The 19986-nt window shown below is 39.6% G+C and overlaps 1 protein-coding gene across 1 annotated transcript; it reads right to left on the bottom strand.

The window, feature by feature from the left end:
* Positions 1 to 3785: 3785 nt before the first annotated feature.
* LOC122866694 (mitochondrial poly(A) polymerase) lies at positions 3786 to 19972 on the bottom strand. Its single transcript, XM_044176703.1, has 9 exons — positions 19761 to 19972; positions 19016 to 19182; positions 18647 to 18880; positions 16985 to 17209; positions 14911 to 15122; positions 12684 to 12910; positions 9535 to 9627; positions 9357 to 9430; positions 3786 to 5336 (listed from the first exon to the last, which is right to left on the bottom strand). Exons 1-9 carry the CDS (start codon positions 19939 to 19941, stop codon positions 4998 to 5000), a joined length of 1752 nt encoding a protein of 583 aa, XP_044032638.1. The 5' UTR covers positions 19942 to 19972; the 3' UTR covers positions 3786 to 4997.
* Between the last annotated feature and the right edge of the window lie 14 nt (positions 19973 to 19986).

Genomic DNA, 19986 nt, shown 5'->3' with positions numbered 1-19986 from the left:
TGTTAATTAATTAATGGTGTGCAAAGTGAACACTGTTTCTATTTTGTCATTACAATTAGTACAACTTAACAAAAGCCAGCTCCCACACACCAACAATCTTTTTAAAGTTTTGATTAATACTGACATTATTTTTCCTATAGCTGTCATTCCTATTATTACTAATTTATTAATATTAACACTACAATTACTATTCTACATTGCACATAAAATTGAATTGAATTAATAGCTACATTTCAGTACAACATCAAGGAAGAGCCTGAAAAAGGTTGCTGTACCGAAACGTAGCTATTCAATCATAACTTTAAAAAGATTGTTACTTGCAGTAAATTTTAGCATTGGGGGCCTTTTAGTCAGTGATTAGCAGGTCAGCTGAACATGCAAAAATAAGAAATTTGTCTACATGAAAGTACACAGTTTAACATGAAATATATATATGAGGTTTTCAATAATGAACGAATGAGCAGTTCTTTAAGGGAAACCAACAACCTCTTATAAACTTAACAATGATAACTCAATTTTAACTAAAAAACTGTCTCAGAACTTTGTTTCCATTTCCCCTGTAATAAGTACCAAATGACTTTGTTCTTTCCAGGACACTTCCCTGGAAATTGTTAGGAAATTACAGACATGTGAAATAAAGCATTACCCTATTTATATTTACTTCAAGGAAGAAACTCTCAACTCCTATATATAAATACTGTACATCAAATCCATTTCAGCCTCTTCATGGCACAGAGGCAGCTTTGTCAAAACAACAAAACACATGTGATTGTGAGTATAAACGCAGCAGCCTGAGCTCTGGGGACTTGTATATATGTGGCATCACACATGCAATCTCCAGTCACGGAGTAAAGGCACCCCGGAGAGCTTGCTGGAGCGCTGTGGATGAGCGGGGTGCGTTTCCATGGATACCCACCCATGTCCTGATCACAGTGGTACAATGGCCATGTGTGCTTGTGTATGGTGTACCCATGTGACAGTTCATCTTCTGTCACAGCACGCAGTCACTGCCCAGTCAACAGGGGCCTGATCTGGCCAGTACTGAATGGATGTAGCCTCTCTACTGTCCAGTGAGAGAAAGAATGTGCAAACCACCACGGTTTCTGACACTTTCGTTGCCAGTAAATCTGTGCCAGGCTCCAATTAGGCAGCCATGCGTCCTACACTGAAACAATGGTATTGTTGGTGGGTACAGTAAGTCTCAGGCATTCCCATACAGTGTAAACAAATAGCGTAAATCATCGACTTAGTCACCAGTAGTTTACCTCATGTTTTCATTGTAGAGGGACATGGAGATACAGGCTGCTGCATTTTGACTGGGGTCACTTGAATGTAGCTTTCAATAACCACATTTTTCAGCCAGTTCCACTTCAGTTACACAGTAGAAGCTCTGCAGCCAGAGATACACACAGTGATAACCTCAGGGTCTTTGGTGTGCAGCAAGTGCATTCCAGCACTCGATCTCACCATGTGCTATGCAAGGCCAACTGAGGTGTCGATGAGTGGGAAACCTAGGAGTAAGGGGGAGGTTGGGTCTCCCAGGACGCTTGTCCCTCAACCACGGAAACTAGTGCAATGACCTCTCACAATCTTGCGGGGACAATTCATGGAACTGCAGGGGGAAGTGCTTTGGAGATTACGTTCTCCACACTGCTCACAGGTCTTTGTGGAGTTGGTGGAGGTAAGTGGAAGGAGTGGCGTGGTGATCGGATGGCTTGATAAAATAACTTCTGAAAGTGCTCCAACTGATAAGGCCTCCACATCAAACACCATGTTGTCCAGGAGCAAAATCCTTTTCCTCGAACACTAACAGCATTCTGTGAAAGAAGCTGCTCAAGACTTACATTTTTTTAGGGGGCATTCAACCTCAAATGCATGCCAAGATCTTTTTCCATTTCTGGCTGTTTTTCCTACTTTTTCTCCCTCGCTGTGTCTCAAATCCCTCCCATGTTTTTCAAACCCTCGGGCCACCTTTTTACATTCTTTCAGGCTCTGAAGGCGCATTATGAGCCAAGAAAAAGGCAGCAACATAAACTCTGGCGATCGCCCCGCAGAACTGCTGGACTTCCTGAGAGAGGGCCAATCCATCTTAGACTTTTCGCCAGTTTTCCTAATAAATCAGAGCCCAATGTGCCGCCTGCAACCACTGAGGGGGAAGGTCACTGCTGGGCAGGTTAGCCAGACACAACCATGGTCTCTTTGCAGACTTAAGTGCTCTATCACTGGGAGATGGTCACATAAAACCTTGACAGTGCAATGCTTGGGATGAGCTAGAAAAAAACATGATTAACCTTGACATTGACCTGTGGAAACCTTTTGGCAAGTGGCCACAGTTTTTATCTATCCCTATAATTACCTTATAAACTGTTCAATAAATGGAGAGAGTGCCATCAAAGAGGGATCTATAAATAAATAAAAAACAGTAGAGCACATTCTAAACCACCAACTACAAATCAGAAGAATCACGGCGCTGACATCTAGCTCATTCAAATGAACCCTACAACACCCAGCTGTCCCATTTCATCAAATGGCTACGTCACTCCTTTCCTCCCATCAGTGCCGTGCCCCCATGGCAGAGGGTGGACGGGTGGAAGGAGGGGAGGGGGAGGTAGTTAAAAGTCTATCTTCTCACCCTCCTGACCTCCCACGACAATGAGTGGAAAAACAGCCATGGGCTGCACGCTCCCCGCTCCTCAAACACTGTCCCATGGGCCTGAAGCACACATATACAAACACACTCAGTCGCACTCATAGGACTTGGACCTGCAGATGCACTCTTAACACATGCACCCGAAGGTCTTTTCTCGTTCCTCTATCTCACAGACACATACGTACACTCAAGTTATGTAACTTAGAAAAAAAATTGGAAGTGAATGACTTGTGACCTTTGGTGTTTCGACTTCTTACCAACTTCGGCTTGGACTACATTGCAAGCAATGTGATTAGTGGACACAGGAATTGTAAGCTGGAAACTGAATTAAAAAGTGACATGTCTCTTTTCACATATTTAACATGACATTTTTTCAGAGAGGTCAATCCATTCTACAGGCTTCACCACAAAGCTGGCCGACTTTGGTTACAATGAACTGGGTGACCAAGTTGATGGGCTGTCTACTTCTATATAAATTTAACACACACTAGCACCATTCTGTCACTGTTTTACATCATTTGCTGCTAAAAACTTTAATCCAGATGTAACAGTTGAGAATGTGTTGTTTGAGTGTTTTTTGTACCGTTTTTACCATAATTTGTTTAGAAAGTGATAGCCTATAGAGCCATGAAAGGGACACAAGGCCGTAAAGGGTTATCAGATGAATCAAAAATATAAATGAATACATTAACAATTCTATTAGTTAAACAGTTTAAATGCAGTGTAAACATAAATATAAGGCTTTTTACTTTTCCTTTAACTTTTTATTTTATTCTCCTATTTCTCTCTCACTAGCTCATTTTACTTTTTTGGTCTTTACTCATTTATTTATATGCTATTTTCCCCAAGAAACACGTCAAATGCATCAGACTAGCACAACAAATGACTGTGTGGCTAGCTAGCTTACCTAAAAAAACAGGTAGCTAAACACACTGAGAACCAGCCTTTTCAACTAGCTACTGCACCTAGCTGAAGCTAACTTAATCATAAAACTAAAGATCATCCATAATGCATTCTACTGTAGTGTTACTATATAAAGTCATGTTACTGTAGTTAAGGTTTTTAGCTAGCAAGCTAACGATAACAAATTAGCTAGCTTTTGATAACTATACGTTTACAGTGAATAAGACACATAGACTTAAACAATTTTATTACACCAAGAGTACCCGGAGAAGTTTTTCATAATTGTTAATGCAGCATAGAAATTGATAGTGTTAGCTGACTGCGCGTCTTGGTTGTTGGCTGACTTAAACTGACTCAGTTATCACAAACTTGAATTAAGCATTCTAGCAACTAGCGCAGTGGGTAATGGAAGATGATGTTATGGAGATTATAGTGACCATGAATGGCTGATTAGTGTAGAGCGACGCTACAACAGTATGTAATATAGATGATTACAACTTCACTTGCTCTAGTGTAGATTTATGATGAAAGTTAGCTTCAGCTGGGTAGCTAAAGAGGGCTGGTGCTCAGTGTGCTTAGCTGCCAGTGTTTTCAGGTAAGGTAACTTGCCACAAAGACCTCTAATTGCTAGTAATTGCTAGTATCTAGTATGATGTTATACATCAGGAGTTAAAAAATAAAATGAGCTAGTCTGAGATAAACAGAAGAGTGAAATAAATAAGGCTTTAATTAATTCTGTCAAGTTATTGTAGGTAAAGAAAAACAATAAAAGCTTTTCTCTTTACCAACTAATTGGAGATTAAAGTATTAAAGTTAGAATGTCTTTCTACACTCCTTTTAACTAATAGTAGGCCTACTGATGTATTCAGTTATATTTTTCACACGTCTGATACCCTTTTACTGCCTTTTGTCGGTTTTGGGGCACCATAATAACCAATCCCAGTGTTTTCAGTTTGCAATAAAAGGTTGATTATTCCATCTGTATTGTAATATTAATACAAAAAAATATATCCATAGTGATTTTGTTTGAGGTGTAAGCAGATGATGTTGGTGATTACTGGAAATTATAACATCCATGTACAACAGATTTTTAATCAAATGAACCTGTGATTCTATAGAATTAGCTCCTGCATGAGCATCTGGCAGGACTTGCATCAGTTTCCACAGTACTGGCTTTATTAACAACAAAGTAGGTAAGTCTACAGTAAAGTACCCAGTTATCACTCCCTTATTCCAGGTCCCAAACAAATGCACATACAGGCCTCAGTAACTCCCTCCAGTGTCCACATTTGGAACTATAGTCCAGCAGATGAGTTCCACTGCAAAAGCTGCTCCTCACCTCCTCAGTGAGGCTTCAGACAATAACACCAGAAGGTGTCCACCAATGAATGAGTTAAAGTAATAGTAAGAGGATGGAGCTGATTTCTGAGATCTCCCAAGACTCTTAGCTTTTCTTTTGCTGATTGTTATTCTTCAATGATTCCAGCAAGCTCTTGATCCTCTCACTGGCCGGCTCCCTTCTCCTTTTCTTGCGACTTTTGATCCCTGCAACCTGGGAGGGCAGGAGGAGGGTAGCGAGTCCCCAAGGTGTGAGAGTGTTGCCTTCATTACCACATCTGGGTGTGTTGGTTCCACTCTGCTGGAGCAGCCAGGAGCTCTCCTGACACAAAGCCACAAAGCGGTCTAGCTGTGTGGCATTGACGTTCTTGCTGACATTCAGAGAGGTTTCGAACGGGTTCTGGATGTGCAGCGGGGCTACCTCCGGCTTGTTCTGCTCTTTGCCCTAGAGAGAGGGAAGGGGACAATGCTGGCAGATGAAAACACATTCCTGAGCTGCAGCAGCCATAAGGCCCATATGTACTGTATGTTACAGTCCATCTATCTTGTTGGTCATGGTTTAGCTCTTTGCTGCTGTATCTGGGGCACTTCTAGCTGACTGGAACACCTCTCCACAGGCTAGCAGATGGGAGAGGGAGAGACATGGACATGGCTCTGGAAGACAATTTGACTTGAGTTGTGAAAAGGGACAAGAATTTGGAAAAGGGAAGAAAAAAATGGTAAGACTGAGCTAGACTGATATGAAAACCATTTATGCACACCGGATGTGTTAGCAATGAAAGCATATATGATCTGTACCTCTGTCTAGCAGTCGTGGCCATCAAATGAACCATCAATATGTGGGTCAGAGAGAAGTCAAGAACCTTCCATGGTACTTTGCATGCCGTATCCTGCCTAAAGCCTGACAGTAAAGGGGCTAGAGGGATAAAGGGATGGAGCTGTGGGGGGCGGGAGGGACAGGAGATGGCAACATAAAGCCATCAATCAGAGGAGGGGAGTGAACTGAAGAATTCTAACACAGTTAAGCAGATTTATGGCTGTTGTGAAACTGGTGAAAGCCTATATGCATGGGTCACGGCTACAGTCTACCTGCAGCTTTCCTCTGCTGTGTCAAACTTGATATTAGTCTCACATATTAGGCTGTAGGGTCTCTCTTTCACAGAGGCATCAATTCATTAAACTCCAAGAACTAGCAAAATCCCTGCATCTCATATAATGTGCCACCAAAGCATGAACACCTACTTCATCAACTAAATTTAAAGTGGCAAAAGCAATAGGTGATGAATAGGATATTATTTAATATTACACATTTTTAGAGGTAGGTTAATTAACTATCCTGTACAGCTAGAGAGGAAAAAATAGCCCTGAATACTCCCCCTGATATTACCTTTCAGACATGATTTGGAAACAGATTTCCAACCCTTTTTGATCTTTCTTTTCCATTTTATTTATAAAAACTCAAAGGTCCACAGTGGACACTATTTCAGTGCCTATAAAAAGTATTACGCAGGCACAAACAGGCTGATAATGGGTCTAAATAGAATAAATATGTGTTTGTTTACACTTAGCCTGGTGGAGCTTCTAATTGGGATCTAAGTTCAAGGGGGCCGGGCCCCGTGGGGCCGGCATCAATCACATATGACAAGGACAGCTGTCATCTGTGTGTGTGGGAAGACGCCATGCACCAAACACTGCCTTTATTACCAACAGATTTCTCTGCTGAAACTCAGCTCTGGGGCTGGGAGGAAACATTGAAAGGAGGCTCAACTGGGTTTCCTTTAGTGCTGAAGTTCTTTCCGAATAGATTTTTCTTTATGCTCTGGTTTCAGTGATGCAATGGTTTGATTTTCAAGTCAGATTAGAAGCCATCCAAGTAGCAGGATGGCCTAAGGACTGGAAGGACCATTTTGTGAGTAGAGCCTGACTGGTACTGGATTTTTGAGGCCTTTATCAATAAAGGTATGTCAGAGTTAAATTTATGGCCAATATCCACTTTATTACATAAACACATAACATACCCAAACATTTTTGATCAGGATCCCTTAAATTTCTTATTTTAAAGAATGGTCAGTGCTCTCTGGTGGACAAACAAAATAACCCTGACACTTTTTAAAAATTACAAATCTTTGGCGTTTGTGTACTGACATTTCTTATTACTTAATGTCCGATGTATCGGCAACCAGCTGATATCAGCCGATATCGGCCCGGCCAATTTATTGGTCCAGCTTCAACTGTGAGGATGGAACTTATTTAGAAAACATACTTATTTGATCCTGCACCGTGAGGGTAAAGATCTTTTTTATGGACTATCAACAACTTAAAATTAGCTCAGTTACAGTGTCTCGTGATTTATTAAACATTTCTGTGTGAATAAGTGAATATAATATATTATATAATAAGTGATAGATTTATTATACTAGTAGTACTATTAGCAGTCTTAATAAGGCGAACATGACATGCGTTTAATTTCTCTCTGTGCATGTCTATCTAACCTCGTGCTGCTGCAGCTTTTATGTTAATCTGACAGCATTCAACTCAGACTTGTACTGTGTTGTAAGTCGGTGTAGTCCCTCATTCATCCAGGAGTGTTCTATAGTAGAAAAGGTTTCAGTCGTAGTCATCTGGACACTGTTTTCAGAATCAAGACATTTCGGCTCCCATCCGGAAGTCATTCTCAATTGTTCCATTTTTTCACAATCGAGAATGACTTCCGGATGGGAGCCGAAACGTCTTGATTCTGAAAACAGTGTCCAGATGACTGTGTTGTAAATGTTACAGAAATGTTACTGGGTCATCTATTTAATCTTTTTCAACTTGCGCGTTTTGAAGACAACAGTGACATATTATCACCTTTTAAGATGATATGGCGAACTTTCTGGCAAACAGTTGCTTATTTACACATCCAGTAGTTACGGAGCAACATTATCATTCATTTGGAGTCATGTCTGCGTCCACCTGATGTAAGCAGTGCTGTGGATAGGTTTTCAATGTAGTGAGTCCCCGGGACCCACAGGTGGTCATTTGAGGGGGTCCCCAATAAAATTAGTGTTTTTGACAAATTGTAGTGTTAAACTCATTTTTGAAGTTATATGGTTATAATTATGGTTATATTCATGTATGTTAAAACAACAAACAAATAAAATCCCAAATCTGTAAATACACTGCAGACACAGCAGCTGACAGAAAGAGGTCATATTATACAGAGAAATATTAACTTTTTCTGGGTGAATAAATGTACATGTGACTTATAAAAAGGGAAGCTAAAGGGCAACGAGAATGCTGAGCTTTCAAGTTTCATCATGAGTCATTAATAACACCATACAGCACATCATGTTTAATTAGGAAAGTAGTAGGGCTGCCACTAACGATTATTTTTCTATCGACTAATCTATCGACTATTTTACCGATTAATCGATTAAACACCAACTCATAACACTGTTAATTCGACGTCTATCATGTGTCTGTGTGTGAGAGATGGTATTTAAGGAGTTTTTTTAGCAAAAGTAACTACCTGGTTTCCTGTTTGGTGCTGGAGAGATATTTGCGCAGATGGTAGGAAAAAGGGTTTTTGACAGAGAGGTTTCTTTTGTTTATTTCTATGATTTCAACACAGATTTGTTGTTCACAATGTAGCATTACCAGGGAAAAAATAGGTTGAGCCCCCTGGACGCGTCGATAGGGAGTTTACAGCGTCCTTTCAGATTTTAAAAAGGGACAGTTCACCCCAAAATCAAAAATATTCATTCATATTTATTCATTTTCTGAATTTAATGGGACTATATGGTACTCAGCTTGTGGTGCTCAATGGGCCAAGCGCTAAAAAAAAAACAACCTCACAACAAGGTCTGTGGATTATGTTGAGTAACTGGGTCATGATTTCTGGAAAGAGACATACTTTTTTTTCCAGCTTTGAGCACCACAAGCCCCATTATATTAAAAAATGCAGACATCTCTACGGTCATTATCTCCAGAACAGATTTTGGGGTGAACTGTCCCTTTAACGCGTCAGCGACGCAGGACGTGCACCTATCAACATCACTGTGTAAGTCCAATATTCACTCTCTTTTAGCTCTGTTCTTGGTCTCCACCAACTCCTGAAGGAAATATCTGGCTCTCAAGCTGCTAAATGCTATGTTCACCAGCTATTCACTAACTGTGTGTGTCTGATGTTTGGTGCTGAGCAGGTAGTGTGCAGTGGGACGCTATGAGAGCGGTGAGAGTAAAGTTGTGGGACAGACAGCTAAACAATGAGCTGACACTCATTATAAAAGCTCCATAAAGCTGAGAGGAGCTTCAGAGTCAGGTGACAATTCTCTGTAGGTTTTACATTACGGGCGTCATTTGATAAATTGTTATTATAAAAAGCCGCTTTAAGATGAGCTAAATAATCAAAAGATAATTGTCATCATTGGGCAAATTCTTTCATTACAAGGGACTTTAAATGGATATAAATAATCATACATACCTTTCTGATATTTATGGACATCTTGCTGAATGCAAAAGTGGCGTAGAACTCAAAGAATTCACACAGCAGTTGCTCTGAGACAAAGCAAGACAAGTCAAGTTAGCCGCTAACAGAAACACTGCTATCACTCAAACTGAAATGTAGCCCTGCAGCTCTGATTCTACACACTCGTGCTCACCTAGTGTTTCTGTGTTGCGCTGGAGCTTGATCTTGCTGAAGTCGCTGACAAACGTGCAGTCATTCCCCTCAATCACGCTCTTGTCCGCGGGACCTTGTGGGACGAGAGCGGGGATACAAGGTAAATGCCTTCACAGGCCTACAATGGTCATAAACAAGACACAGATGGATGGTGCTGGTGCATTCATGGAGAGGAAACAGAAAGACAGGGGAAAGGAGAGAGAGCAGGTGCATCTACATGTGTATGTATGAAGGTGGTCAAAGAAAAGAAAAAAGGCTTGGCTGGTTTACTTCTCCAACAATGCCCTTGTTACCAGTCTCTTTCACAACGATGGTGGACGTTGAGGTGGTATGTGTGTCTGTGTGTTACACCACTGTTTAAATAGCTGCCTGTATGTCCGGAGGAGGTGGGGTCATCAACCTTCCCAGAGTGATGGGCCTTTTATTGTCCTGTAAGCACTCTGTGTGATAGAGTCTTTGCTAAAAGAGGCCGGGGAGGGGGGAGGGGGAAGGGGGAGGGGGCGTAGATTGCTTTTGGAAGGCAATTATCAGGCAGCACAAGGTGACAGAGAGAGGGAAAGAGACAGTGATGGAGGAGCTGCAGTGGACTCGCGGGCAGACTGGTGTGCTGGTGGTTACATTATCACAGGACACATTCATTACAAATGTATACATGGTGACAAAAAAGTAAGGTATGCTCTTAAGTCATCTACAGAGGCAAAATGGAAACCACTGGGATTGTAGGAATAAAACACCTGCAGACACGCCGGGCTGCTGATGAAGGAAGTGCTTGGTACTCTAGGTTGGTACCAAGGTTGCTGGCTCATACCTGACATTGAAATGCCGCTGTTGGCTACAGTTATATTCATAAAGTCACGGACAGGTCAAAGAAGCATTGAGAAAGCCCCGAGTAAGAGAAGAGATACTCTAGAGCAGCAGGGTTACCGGCCAGCTCAACAGGATAGGAAAGCACAAAAAACACGTTTGCTTTTCACACTTTCTTTTAATCTTTGTTTTTTGTGAATTATTGAATAACTTTACCTTTCCAAACAAGAGAAAAATGTCACTGGTCAACTAGTCACAACTGGTAGACACATATGTGATGAGGTCGCAAGTAGACACGGCTTCGTTTTAAGGGGTCGCAAGCCAAAATCCCTTGAGAACTTCCTCTCTTGAAATCCTGATCATAAATTGTATAGCTGAAATAATTAGGTTAAAGTTAAAACGATTAGTCGATTAACCCATTATAAGCAACTCATTTGATAATTGATTAATAGTTTAAGTTATTCTTGGTAATAAACTGAATATCCATTGGTTTTGGACTGTTGGTTAGACAAAACAATCTGAACATCTGATGACATCGCCATGGGATTTAGCAAATTTTCTGACATATTATAGATCAAGCGACTATTTGATTAATTGAGAAAATAATCTGCAGATTAATCTGTAATGAAAATAATGTTGGTATTGTCAAAGGTTTTATTTTTTGTTCCTTTTAAGACTGCTAACTCTTTTCAGACCAGAACAGAATTATTCAAGTTCTTTAGATCTGTTAAACTATGAGCGTTTTTTGACAATAGACCTTCCCCATCCCTTCATACGCAATATTCCCCTCCTTTACCTGTTGACCTTACACATATTATGCCTAATTTAAAATACAAAAGTACCTTTATTCCCCCAGTCAGAAATCCCTCAGTTGCCACTTTCTGTAGAATAGTAGACCAGGAGATCTCATCCTTGTTCAAAAATGATTAATATGAATAAAGATTTATCTTTAAAAGAGCGCCAAGCACCTGGTAGTTTGTCCAATGATAATTCTATAGTTATAAGGAGTGACGATAAATTAGGAGCAGTGGTGGTTTTAAATAAGGAAACTTATAGAATTGAAATTTTGCGCCAACTTGGAAATAGTGACTTTTACAGACCCCTAAGTTGTGACCCTACTCTTCAATTCTTCAAATTCTCTTAGTAAAGCCTTGAATTTGATTTCATGTGGCAGCAACACCCAGTACGACCCACTTTCTATACACTCCCTAAAATTCATTCATTCATAAATCATGTATTCAACCAGTCCCTGGGCACCCAAACCAATGAATCAATGTAAATCAATCAATCAATGTAAATAATCATTAGTCACAGCCCTAATAAACTGTTGCATTTCAAACTCTTCCATAAAATGTATTTAACTCCAAATAATCATTATTTTATTAAACGTATCTCCTCCCCACTGTGTGAATTTGAGTGACCAAATTGCCACATTTTTACACATGTATTGGGGTTGCAGGATTTTGGAGGCTGGTGTCTTCCTTGACACTAAAAACACCTTATTGACCTTATTGAGTTATTGCTTTTGATTGATGACTCTTCTTTTGCATTATCAAATCTACAGCAACACATCTTATTTACTGGTCTGACCGAAGCTGTACTGGATGGAAAACCCCATATTAATCTGACCTTACCCAGTGGTTATATTTTTATTGACATACTTTCTATGGAAACCTCAATGAAGTTGAATGCATGGTGCAAAACAACACACCATTAATTCATTTGAACCATTCATTTGTTTTATTTTTTATAGTATATAAATGATTATATGAGTGTTTTGTTCTCTATAAAAGTCTCTGCTTTTCTTTCTTTTATGTTTTTTTGCACCTTCCCAGTTAGGGTTGGGTGATATGGATAAAAATCCTCTATCACAGTATACCTAATTTTATACCACAAAATTGATAAATACCATTCTATAGTAATATTTCTAGGAAATCAATTGGAAAAAATGTTTATGGATACAATAACCAGAGTGGTCTATATGTTTTTAGCTTACCCAGAGAATTAAATACCTGACAATTCAAGGTACATCATCATACAAATGCAAAAATCATATGAAAATCCAATATTACCAGACAGCAGTTGTGCTAATTGTTTGTATCATTGCCCACAACAATCTAATACACAAATATTAAGGAAATAAATACCATGGTATAAACTGTAGAGCAAAATCTATGACAGTAGAGAAATTTGCATAATCTCATGGTATATATTTCGTCATATCGCCCACCCCTAATCCCAGTTTTTGATGGTTTGGAGGTTATGGTGGAGGGGCTGGGGTCAGTAGATGTCACTATTGTGGGAATGGGGTTAGAAGAATGGTACCTGCAAGGTCCCTGAGGTGGTCCAGGGTGGGGATAAGGGGAGAGCTCCTCCTCTGCAGGAAGAAGAGCACCATGACGGTGAGGGAGAAGTTGGTGATCCAGGCCCCGGGGATGCTGCTGGTGATGCCGTGGGCTCTGGCCCAACAGCGCACAGTGAACACCAGGCAACGCACCCGCGGGTCCAGCACTCCGTACAGGTACAGCAGCTCTGTGCTCTTCATTGCCACCCTGTAGAGAACATACAGAATTACTACTGTTCTACACGTTTTAATGGGGCTTTGCTGTGGCTATTCATTCAGCGTTGGGAGTGTAGAGACTTCCAATACAAGTGCAGTCAGTACACTAAACTAAAGTGAATATTGAAATACTTTATATTTTTCAGCTTGCCATATTTTCCAGAATGACTTAAAAGGAATGACTGGATAGATATTAAGTGTCCTGCTCTGGGCCAGCCAAATAGGACATGCTACCACCTATGAAGGAAAACTATACTGCAGCAGCGGCTGTGTTGTAATATTCACTTGGAAATTTAGCCTGGGCTCGGTGTCCCCACATGGGCTTCATGAGCAGTTATATCTACCTTGTTTCACTTAAACTGCACATGACCTACTTGTAATATATTTGTATTTAGTTCTGTATATTATGGTTCTTTGATATTGATATCAAATTATTGGATTTATCAGTAGGCTGCTTTCAGATTATTATGTGTTTTAGTATGAATCCTTATGTAAATTGGTTGTGTTAAATACGTCATTAAGTAAGGGAATCATATTTTCAATGCTATCTATCAATAGTGTAAGCATCCCACTATTGTTTTGTACAGTATATATTTCTAGAAAAGCATAAGTATAAACCTCTTGATGCCAGTCCAAGCCTTTTTGTGTCCTTCATGCTCTTAAATGCTCAGTTCTCAGTTAAAATACATATTTTCCCTCTTACCTGTAGTGCTATTTATCCATCTAGATTGTTTTGGTGTGAGATGCCGAGTTTTGGAGATAATGGCCATAGAGATGTCTGCATTTTTTTAATATAATTTTTTTTTTTTTTTAACTCAACAACAATGTCTCTTTCCAGAAATCATGACCCGGTTATTCAAGATAATCCACAGTCCTTGTTGTGAGTTTTTTTTTTTTTTTTGCCGCTTTGAGCACAACAAGCTGAGTGCCATATAGTCCCATTATATTCAGAAAATGCAGATATCTCTATGGCCGATATATCCAAAACTCATGTATTTTTTGATTTGTGCACATATTCAGCATTATTACTAAACCATTTGGGAATCCTTTTCCACAGTTTTAGTGGGTAGTGTACTCTTTGAAATGGCTGGTTCACTGGTTCACGGTTTTGTTTGTTCTTTACTTGACCATTGTAGGCCTGTAATAAAAGTCTGTATTAAAACACTGTGGCTATAGAACTGTGATTTTAAAAAACCTAAAAAAAAAAAAAAAAAACATGTGAGTATTCAAATATTAGCATAATTTAAAAATTAATTTGATCCCAATACTTCTGAGTTCAGAAAATAAAATACTGTATTATGTTGAATGAAGGGTCAGTGAGACTAAAAGCATAGCAAAACCACCACTAGAGAGCAGCCTTCTGCTCGTCAGTGTCTGCCTTAGTCACACTCAGCTGCTGTTAGTTTTCTTTTTCTTTGACACACACACACACAACACATATATCTAAGGCAGGAAAGTGCTGTGCTTCAAAGATTTCAGAGCATGATTTGAGAAAAGTCCCCCTCACATCCACCCACAGTGGGTGGTTCAACTCCATTTCCTTAGAAACTGCAGTGTGGTTTTCTGTACGTTAGCAGGTGTGTACGTGTCTGTGTTGTACCATCAGCAGAGACCACAATATCTTTAATGTTGGAAGGGAAGAAGTGAAACACAAACAAACCCCCTCTTTGGCCCTCCTGTTTAGTTTCACTGTGGCAAGCATTTAACTGAACCATCACAGCACTTCCTGCCAGAGTCTGGTTTCTGTTTGGGGCTTTGCAACACCAGTGTGGCCAAAACAATATACAGGACAACATAAAACTAGACATTTCTGTGAAGCAAGAGGCCTATGAACAACTCTAATTGACATTTCAATACATGACCATTCCAAGTGAATGAAACTGACCCATTTTTTAACAAACCACTGCACCACCAGAGCCATGACAAATGATTGTTCATACTGTTAATGTATGGTAAATAGGCCGTGGTATTATATGTCCACAGGGTGAATACCTGTTGTTGGCTGTGAGGTCACACTGAAAACCAGAGGGTTGGTGGGCGAAACGGACCAGGGGGCATCGTGCATTGAGAATCTTCTGCACCCCTACACACCCAGGTCCAAACTGATCCACACACTCTGCGATGACGGACAGGGTGCTCTGGGTGACGGCCCGCTCTGAGTTGGCCCTCTTCATCTGGTACTCCAGGGACAGACCTGATTTTGGCTACACACAGATAGTTTAGAGATGTTTAATGATCCTCAAATCCCTCTGCATTTGTTATCTAATGCACTATATTTACTTTACACCATTTTATTTGGGTTTACAAATTCCCAATGCTTCTATGCACTATATTGTGCCCTCCAAAGTTCCCATAATAGAACAAAAAAGTAGTGTCCACTATTGGGTTTTTATTATGTAAGGAAGCAGCACCAACTTGAACTGGTAGGAATTCAGTGTCTTGTTCATACATATCAGCAGGGATTATAAATCACAAGAATTAAAAAACAGTACAGCTGATCACATACATGAGATTGGGGCTGCAACTAACTAGAATTTTCATATTCAATTAGTCTTATTTTCTCGATTAAGAGTTTGGTCTATAAAATGTCCTAAAATAGTGTCAAAATTTCCTAAAGCCCAGGGTTATGTTTTCTAATGCCTTGTTTTGTCTGACCAGCAGTCCAAAACCCAAAGATATTTAGTTTACAATGTTATAAAACATCCCCACAACTGAGAAATGTGACTTAAAATATTAATCGATTATCAAAGCAGGTGCAGATTAATTGACTAAATGGCAAATGGCTGCATTTATATAACACTTTGATACAAAGCACAATTTGCCTCCCATTCACCCTTTCACACACTCACCCGCCAATGGCAGCAAGCCACCATACACAGTGCTGGCCTGAACATCTGGAGCAATTTGGGGTTCACTGACTCACTAAGTGATTAATTGTTTCAGCTCTATATGAGACAACAAAATACTCAACTATAGACAAATAAAAACAAATCTTGAACGATTTAGATACAATGTAATCATCACAATCCCTGACAATCTGGGACAGACTGTATTACATCAGTAACTTTTCACTTTAACCCCCCTATTTAGCATTTATAAGCAAAATAAAAACATTTATTAAATGGTTTATAACACACTATAATGTAGTTGTAAGCAGATATAAGGACAGTTTTGAGTGTTTATTAATGTACAGCAGTATTATCAGCAATTATAACCTCTCCTATGAAGACATATTTTATACTATTAAATTGTGTTTAACTGTATTGTCATTCATTATCTGTTTTATACACCAGCCATTTATGGGTGCCCACAGGAGGACTTTTAAGTTGACAACTATATTAATAAACACTTATATCTGCTTACATCTACATATATATACAAATAGAAATGTATATACTGCTTACAATTGCTAAATAGTGGGTTAAAGTAGTGTTACCATTATTGTACATATTCCTTCTTAGCAAAAGGTTATGGAATTAAACTCTGCTCTTTTACTGTATGTCACCTTAATAACATAAGGAAAAAATTCCAAATGATTTTGATACTTTCAAAACATATAGCTCTGCTGATGTAATATAATTTAGCGATTCCAGGCAACAGTAATTTATGCAAATACTTTACCAAGATAATGTTTGTTTAATTTCAAAGTAAAAGCTTCAAAAAATTGCAAAGAAAAGCTTTAATGCAAAGCAGCCAAGTATGTCTGTAGTATTTTCCCCTCACAACACTCAAATGGCAGCTCAAATGACTGTGGCCACAGCAGCTGGTAGCTGTTTCACTTTTTGGAAAGGCACAGCTATTCAAAGTGGAAAGAGGTGCTTTATTTTGTCCAGCTCAATGTGGTCCAAATAAGCATTACCAAGTACCAAAAAACGTACATATTTTTTCATGGCAGATGTGTTTCCCCTGTTTTATCAAGCAAATTTTCTATTTTGTAAACTGAAAATGTTACATCTGGCAATATTAATATAATAAACCCGTCAGCTGGTGGCTTTGGTTTTCACAAATTAACCTTATTTAGTCTAAAGACACCTACTAAAGAACGACCCCAAACCCCCATTATTACCATCTTTGCTTTTCTCCCACTGATGCCATCCAGGTCCAGAAACATGTCCAGGTCACAGCCCAGCTTTCCAAAGCCGTTCACTGATGAGCCAAATGGTTTAATGGTGCATTCTGGGAAATAAGCAGCAGCAATGTCCTTGAGCAGAGAGCAGACGAGGAAACGCAGTCGGCTGTTCTCCTCTGTTAGCTGATAGGTTTCTGTCAGGGAGGTTACCTGCTGGTCTATCTGAGGGGAAATGAGGAGACAGGCCATGGTTAACACACTCCTTGAGGCATGTATCTTAAGGTTCAAGTTCTTTATTGTCATATGCACAACAATTACAGTGATATCAGAAATATATATTTCTGATTCTGAAATTACAATAAAGTGAATAAAGTTATGATAAAATGGATAAACCAGTTATTGACAGATAACAGGATTTTATGAACAGGCAGTGCACTCATAAATATATATACTTTGATGGTTACACAGCTTGTAAACAGGTAGTAAAGTATATATATACACACACACACACACACACACACACACACATACGCAAATTATAGAAAAACCTGAATAAGAGTGGAGAAACATTTTAAATGCAGATGCTTCCGTGCACTAGGGCTCACCGAATGGTTTGGTGAGCTTGAGTATCACCAGATCTCAACTCAGTTTCACACCTATGGAAGATTTTGGACCAACGTGTAAGACAATGCTTTCCACCACCATATCCATAAGACCAAATGATATAATAATATAAACTTTTATCTTCAAATCTATTTAGTGATGTCTGTGGCTGTCTCTGATGCTATATATCCTTTTGTTACATTCAGGCCTGTACTGTTCTCTTGGTGTACGCCACACATGCACTCACCCACTTGTGGAGAATATGGTGGAGGATGACTCATCGGACTATATCTCTGTAGACCAGTGTCTATGGTTTTTGCACCACTGATCTCTCAAATGCACATTCATCTTTGTAATGAGGGGTTTATGCACTGCAACCCTACTATAATATCCCTCTCTATGTAACTGTCGACGGACTGTTCTTGCTGACACAGTCTGATCACGTCCTGCACTGACATTCTCAGTCACCTGAGGAAGAGCTGTTCTGTTTTTCCTTACATATCACACTAAGCTCGAGCATCACGGTCATCAAATGTGCACTGTTGACCACAATTTCCAACCCTATTTTCTGACATCTTTTCCATAGATCTATTTGCAGATGTCACTTTAGTCACTGTCCCTATTGAAACACTAGCCAGTTGAACAGTCTTTGTGACTGAAGCTCCTGCAATCCGTGCCCCAACAATCAAAAGTCACTCGGTTCTTTCCCTCTTGCCATCTTGATACAAGATGGGCCTGCTTAGCATTTTTATACATGCCAGAGAGCATGATTGGATGTTAACTGCTTAATTGTACCATGCGGTACACCTGTGTGGAAGCATCTGCATTCATTATGTGTCTCCACTCATTTATTCATGTTTCTCCTAAATATATATTATACATGTGTATATGAATACAGACGGGTGACAAATTACAAGGTCACGCATTTTGTATATTATATATTGTATATATTAAAATGCATTCACACATGTATTTGTCTTTAAAGTTGAATCCAAGTCACTGGATTAGTCCTTTAATCTACATTGTAAATCTGGGTGTGATAACCCGGCCACTTACACTTTCCTCTCTGGACAGTCTCTGTATGAGCTCGCTGATGGGAATGGTGGTTTGTGGTTGGCACTGTTGGCCTGACTGCTGGTTTAGTGAATCAGCTGAGCCGAGGTTCTTCAGTGATAGCAGTCTCGATTTAAAAGGCACCATGGATTCATGGTTAACGCTGGGGATGACTGCCTCTTCAAGTAATGAGGCAACACTTTCCCGGTTGGCAAATTCCACTACAGCATACATGCCCTGGAGAATAACACCAATACACACAATTTCATCATCCTGAATCCTAGCATGACAGTGAAGTTTTTCACATGTGTGATTTAAAATATGTTGGGAAAACAATGCTTATTTATCTGGGGAACTTGGTCATTCACTTACATAGCTTTCATAAAAGAAGTATTTCTTGATATCTCCATGTCTTGATAAATACTTAAGGAACTTTTTCTCATTGGTTTTGGAGTGGCAGCTGATGAGAACAGATCTCTCTGCCTGTTCTTGTCTCTCCGCCTGGACAGCATACAACGATTTGCGTCCATCCTTTTCATCTGACAATAAAGAGGAATGAATATTCAACAATTACACGAATAAGACATTTATTTATTTTCACTGTTCATCGCTGTGTAGTTAGCATAATGTTGTTGTCAGACAATCTTTGCAGAAGTAGCTGTTGTTACACCACTTGTTCTTGGTCTTTGGTGTGGTCTTCAATTGATACAAAAACTGACAGTTTTACAGTATCTGGCACTGTTAAGCAAATATATGCATTCCACAAATCACATTCACAAGTTCCATATGTCACATAGCACATCTTATGAACTCTTAGAAACAACTTTTCAATTCGGCATACATATCATCCACAAAGCAGCATCAAATCTTATTTGAAATGACAGAATTACTTTTGGAGAAGATTGTACTGAACTATAACTCCTTGGTGGACAAACAAAATGCCGAATTTTACCGGCACCGTAATGATGTTGTAAGTTTTTAATTTTCTATGAAATAAGTCACGCATTTTGGACCATAGCCAAGGATACCCCAAACATAAATATTTCTGAATGAAGTTTGGATTGATGGTCACTCTACGTAGGCCAACTTGGTTTGTTCGAGAACTTGATATACTAACCAGTTTCGTCTTTCCGAAGTGCTGCACCTTGAGCAGCAATAACGTTTGTTCCAATATTTCTGTGAAGAAATGTATCAACCTTCTGTAGGCACTTCACCAGGCTGCCCTTTCCACTCATTAATAACCTGCACACCGCGAATGCGGACGCCATTGCTGCTCCAACAGAAAAGGAAAAGCGCATGCGCGTGGCTATGTCTACGGCGACTGAGAGGTACCAAATTCTGGA

Source organism: Siniperca chuatsi, linkage group LG19, assembly GCF_020085105.1.
Source record: "Siniperca chuatsi isolate FFG_IHB_CAS linkage group LG19, ASM2008510v1, whole genome shotgun sequence".
NCBI classification, from domain to species: domain Eukaryota; kingdom Metazoa; phylum Chordata; class Actinopteri; order Centrarchiformes; family Sinipercidae; genus Siniperca; species Siniperca chuatsi.
This window is presented reverse-complemented; position numbering and strand designations above follow the sequence as displayed.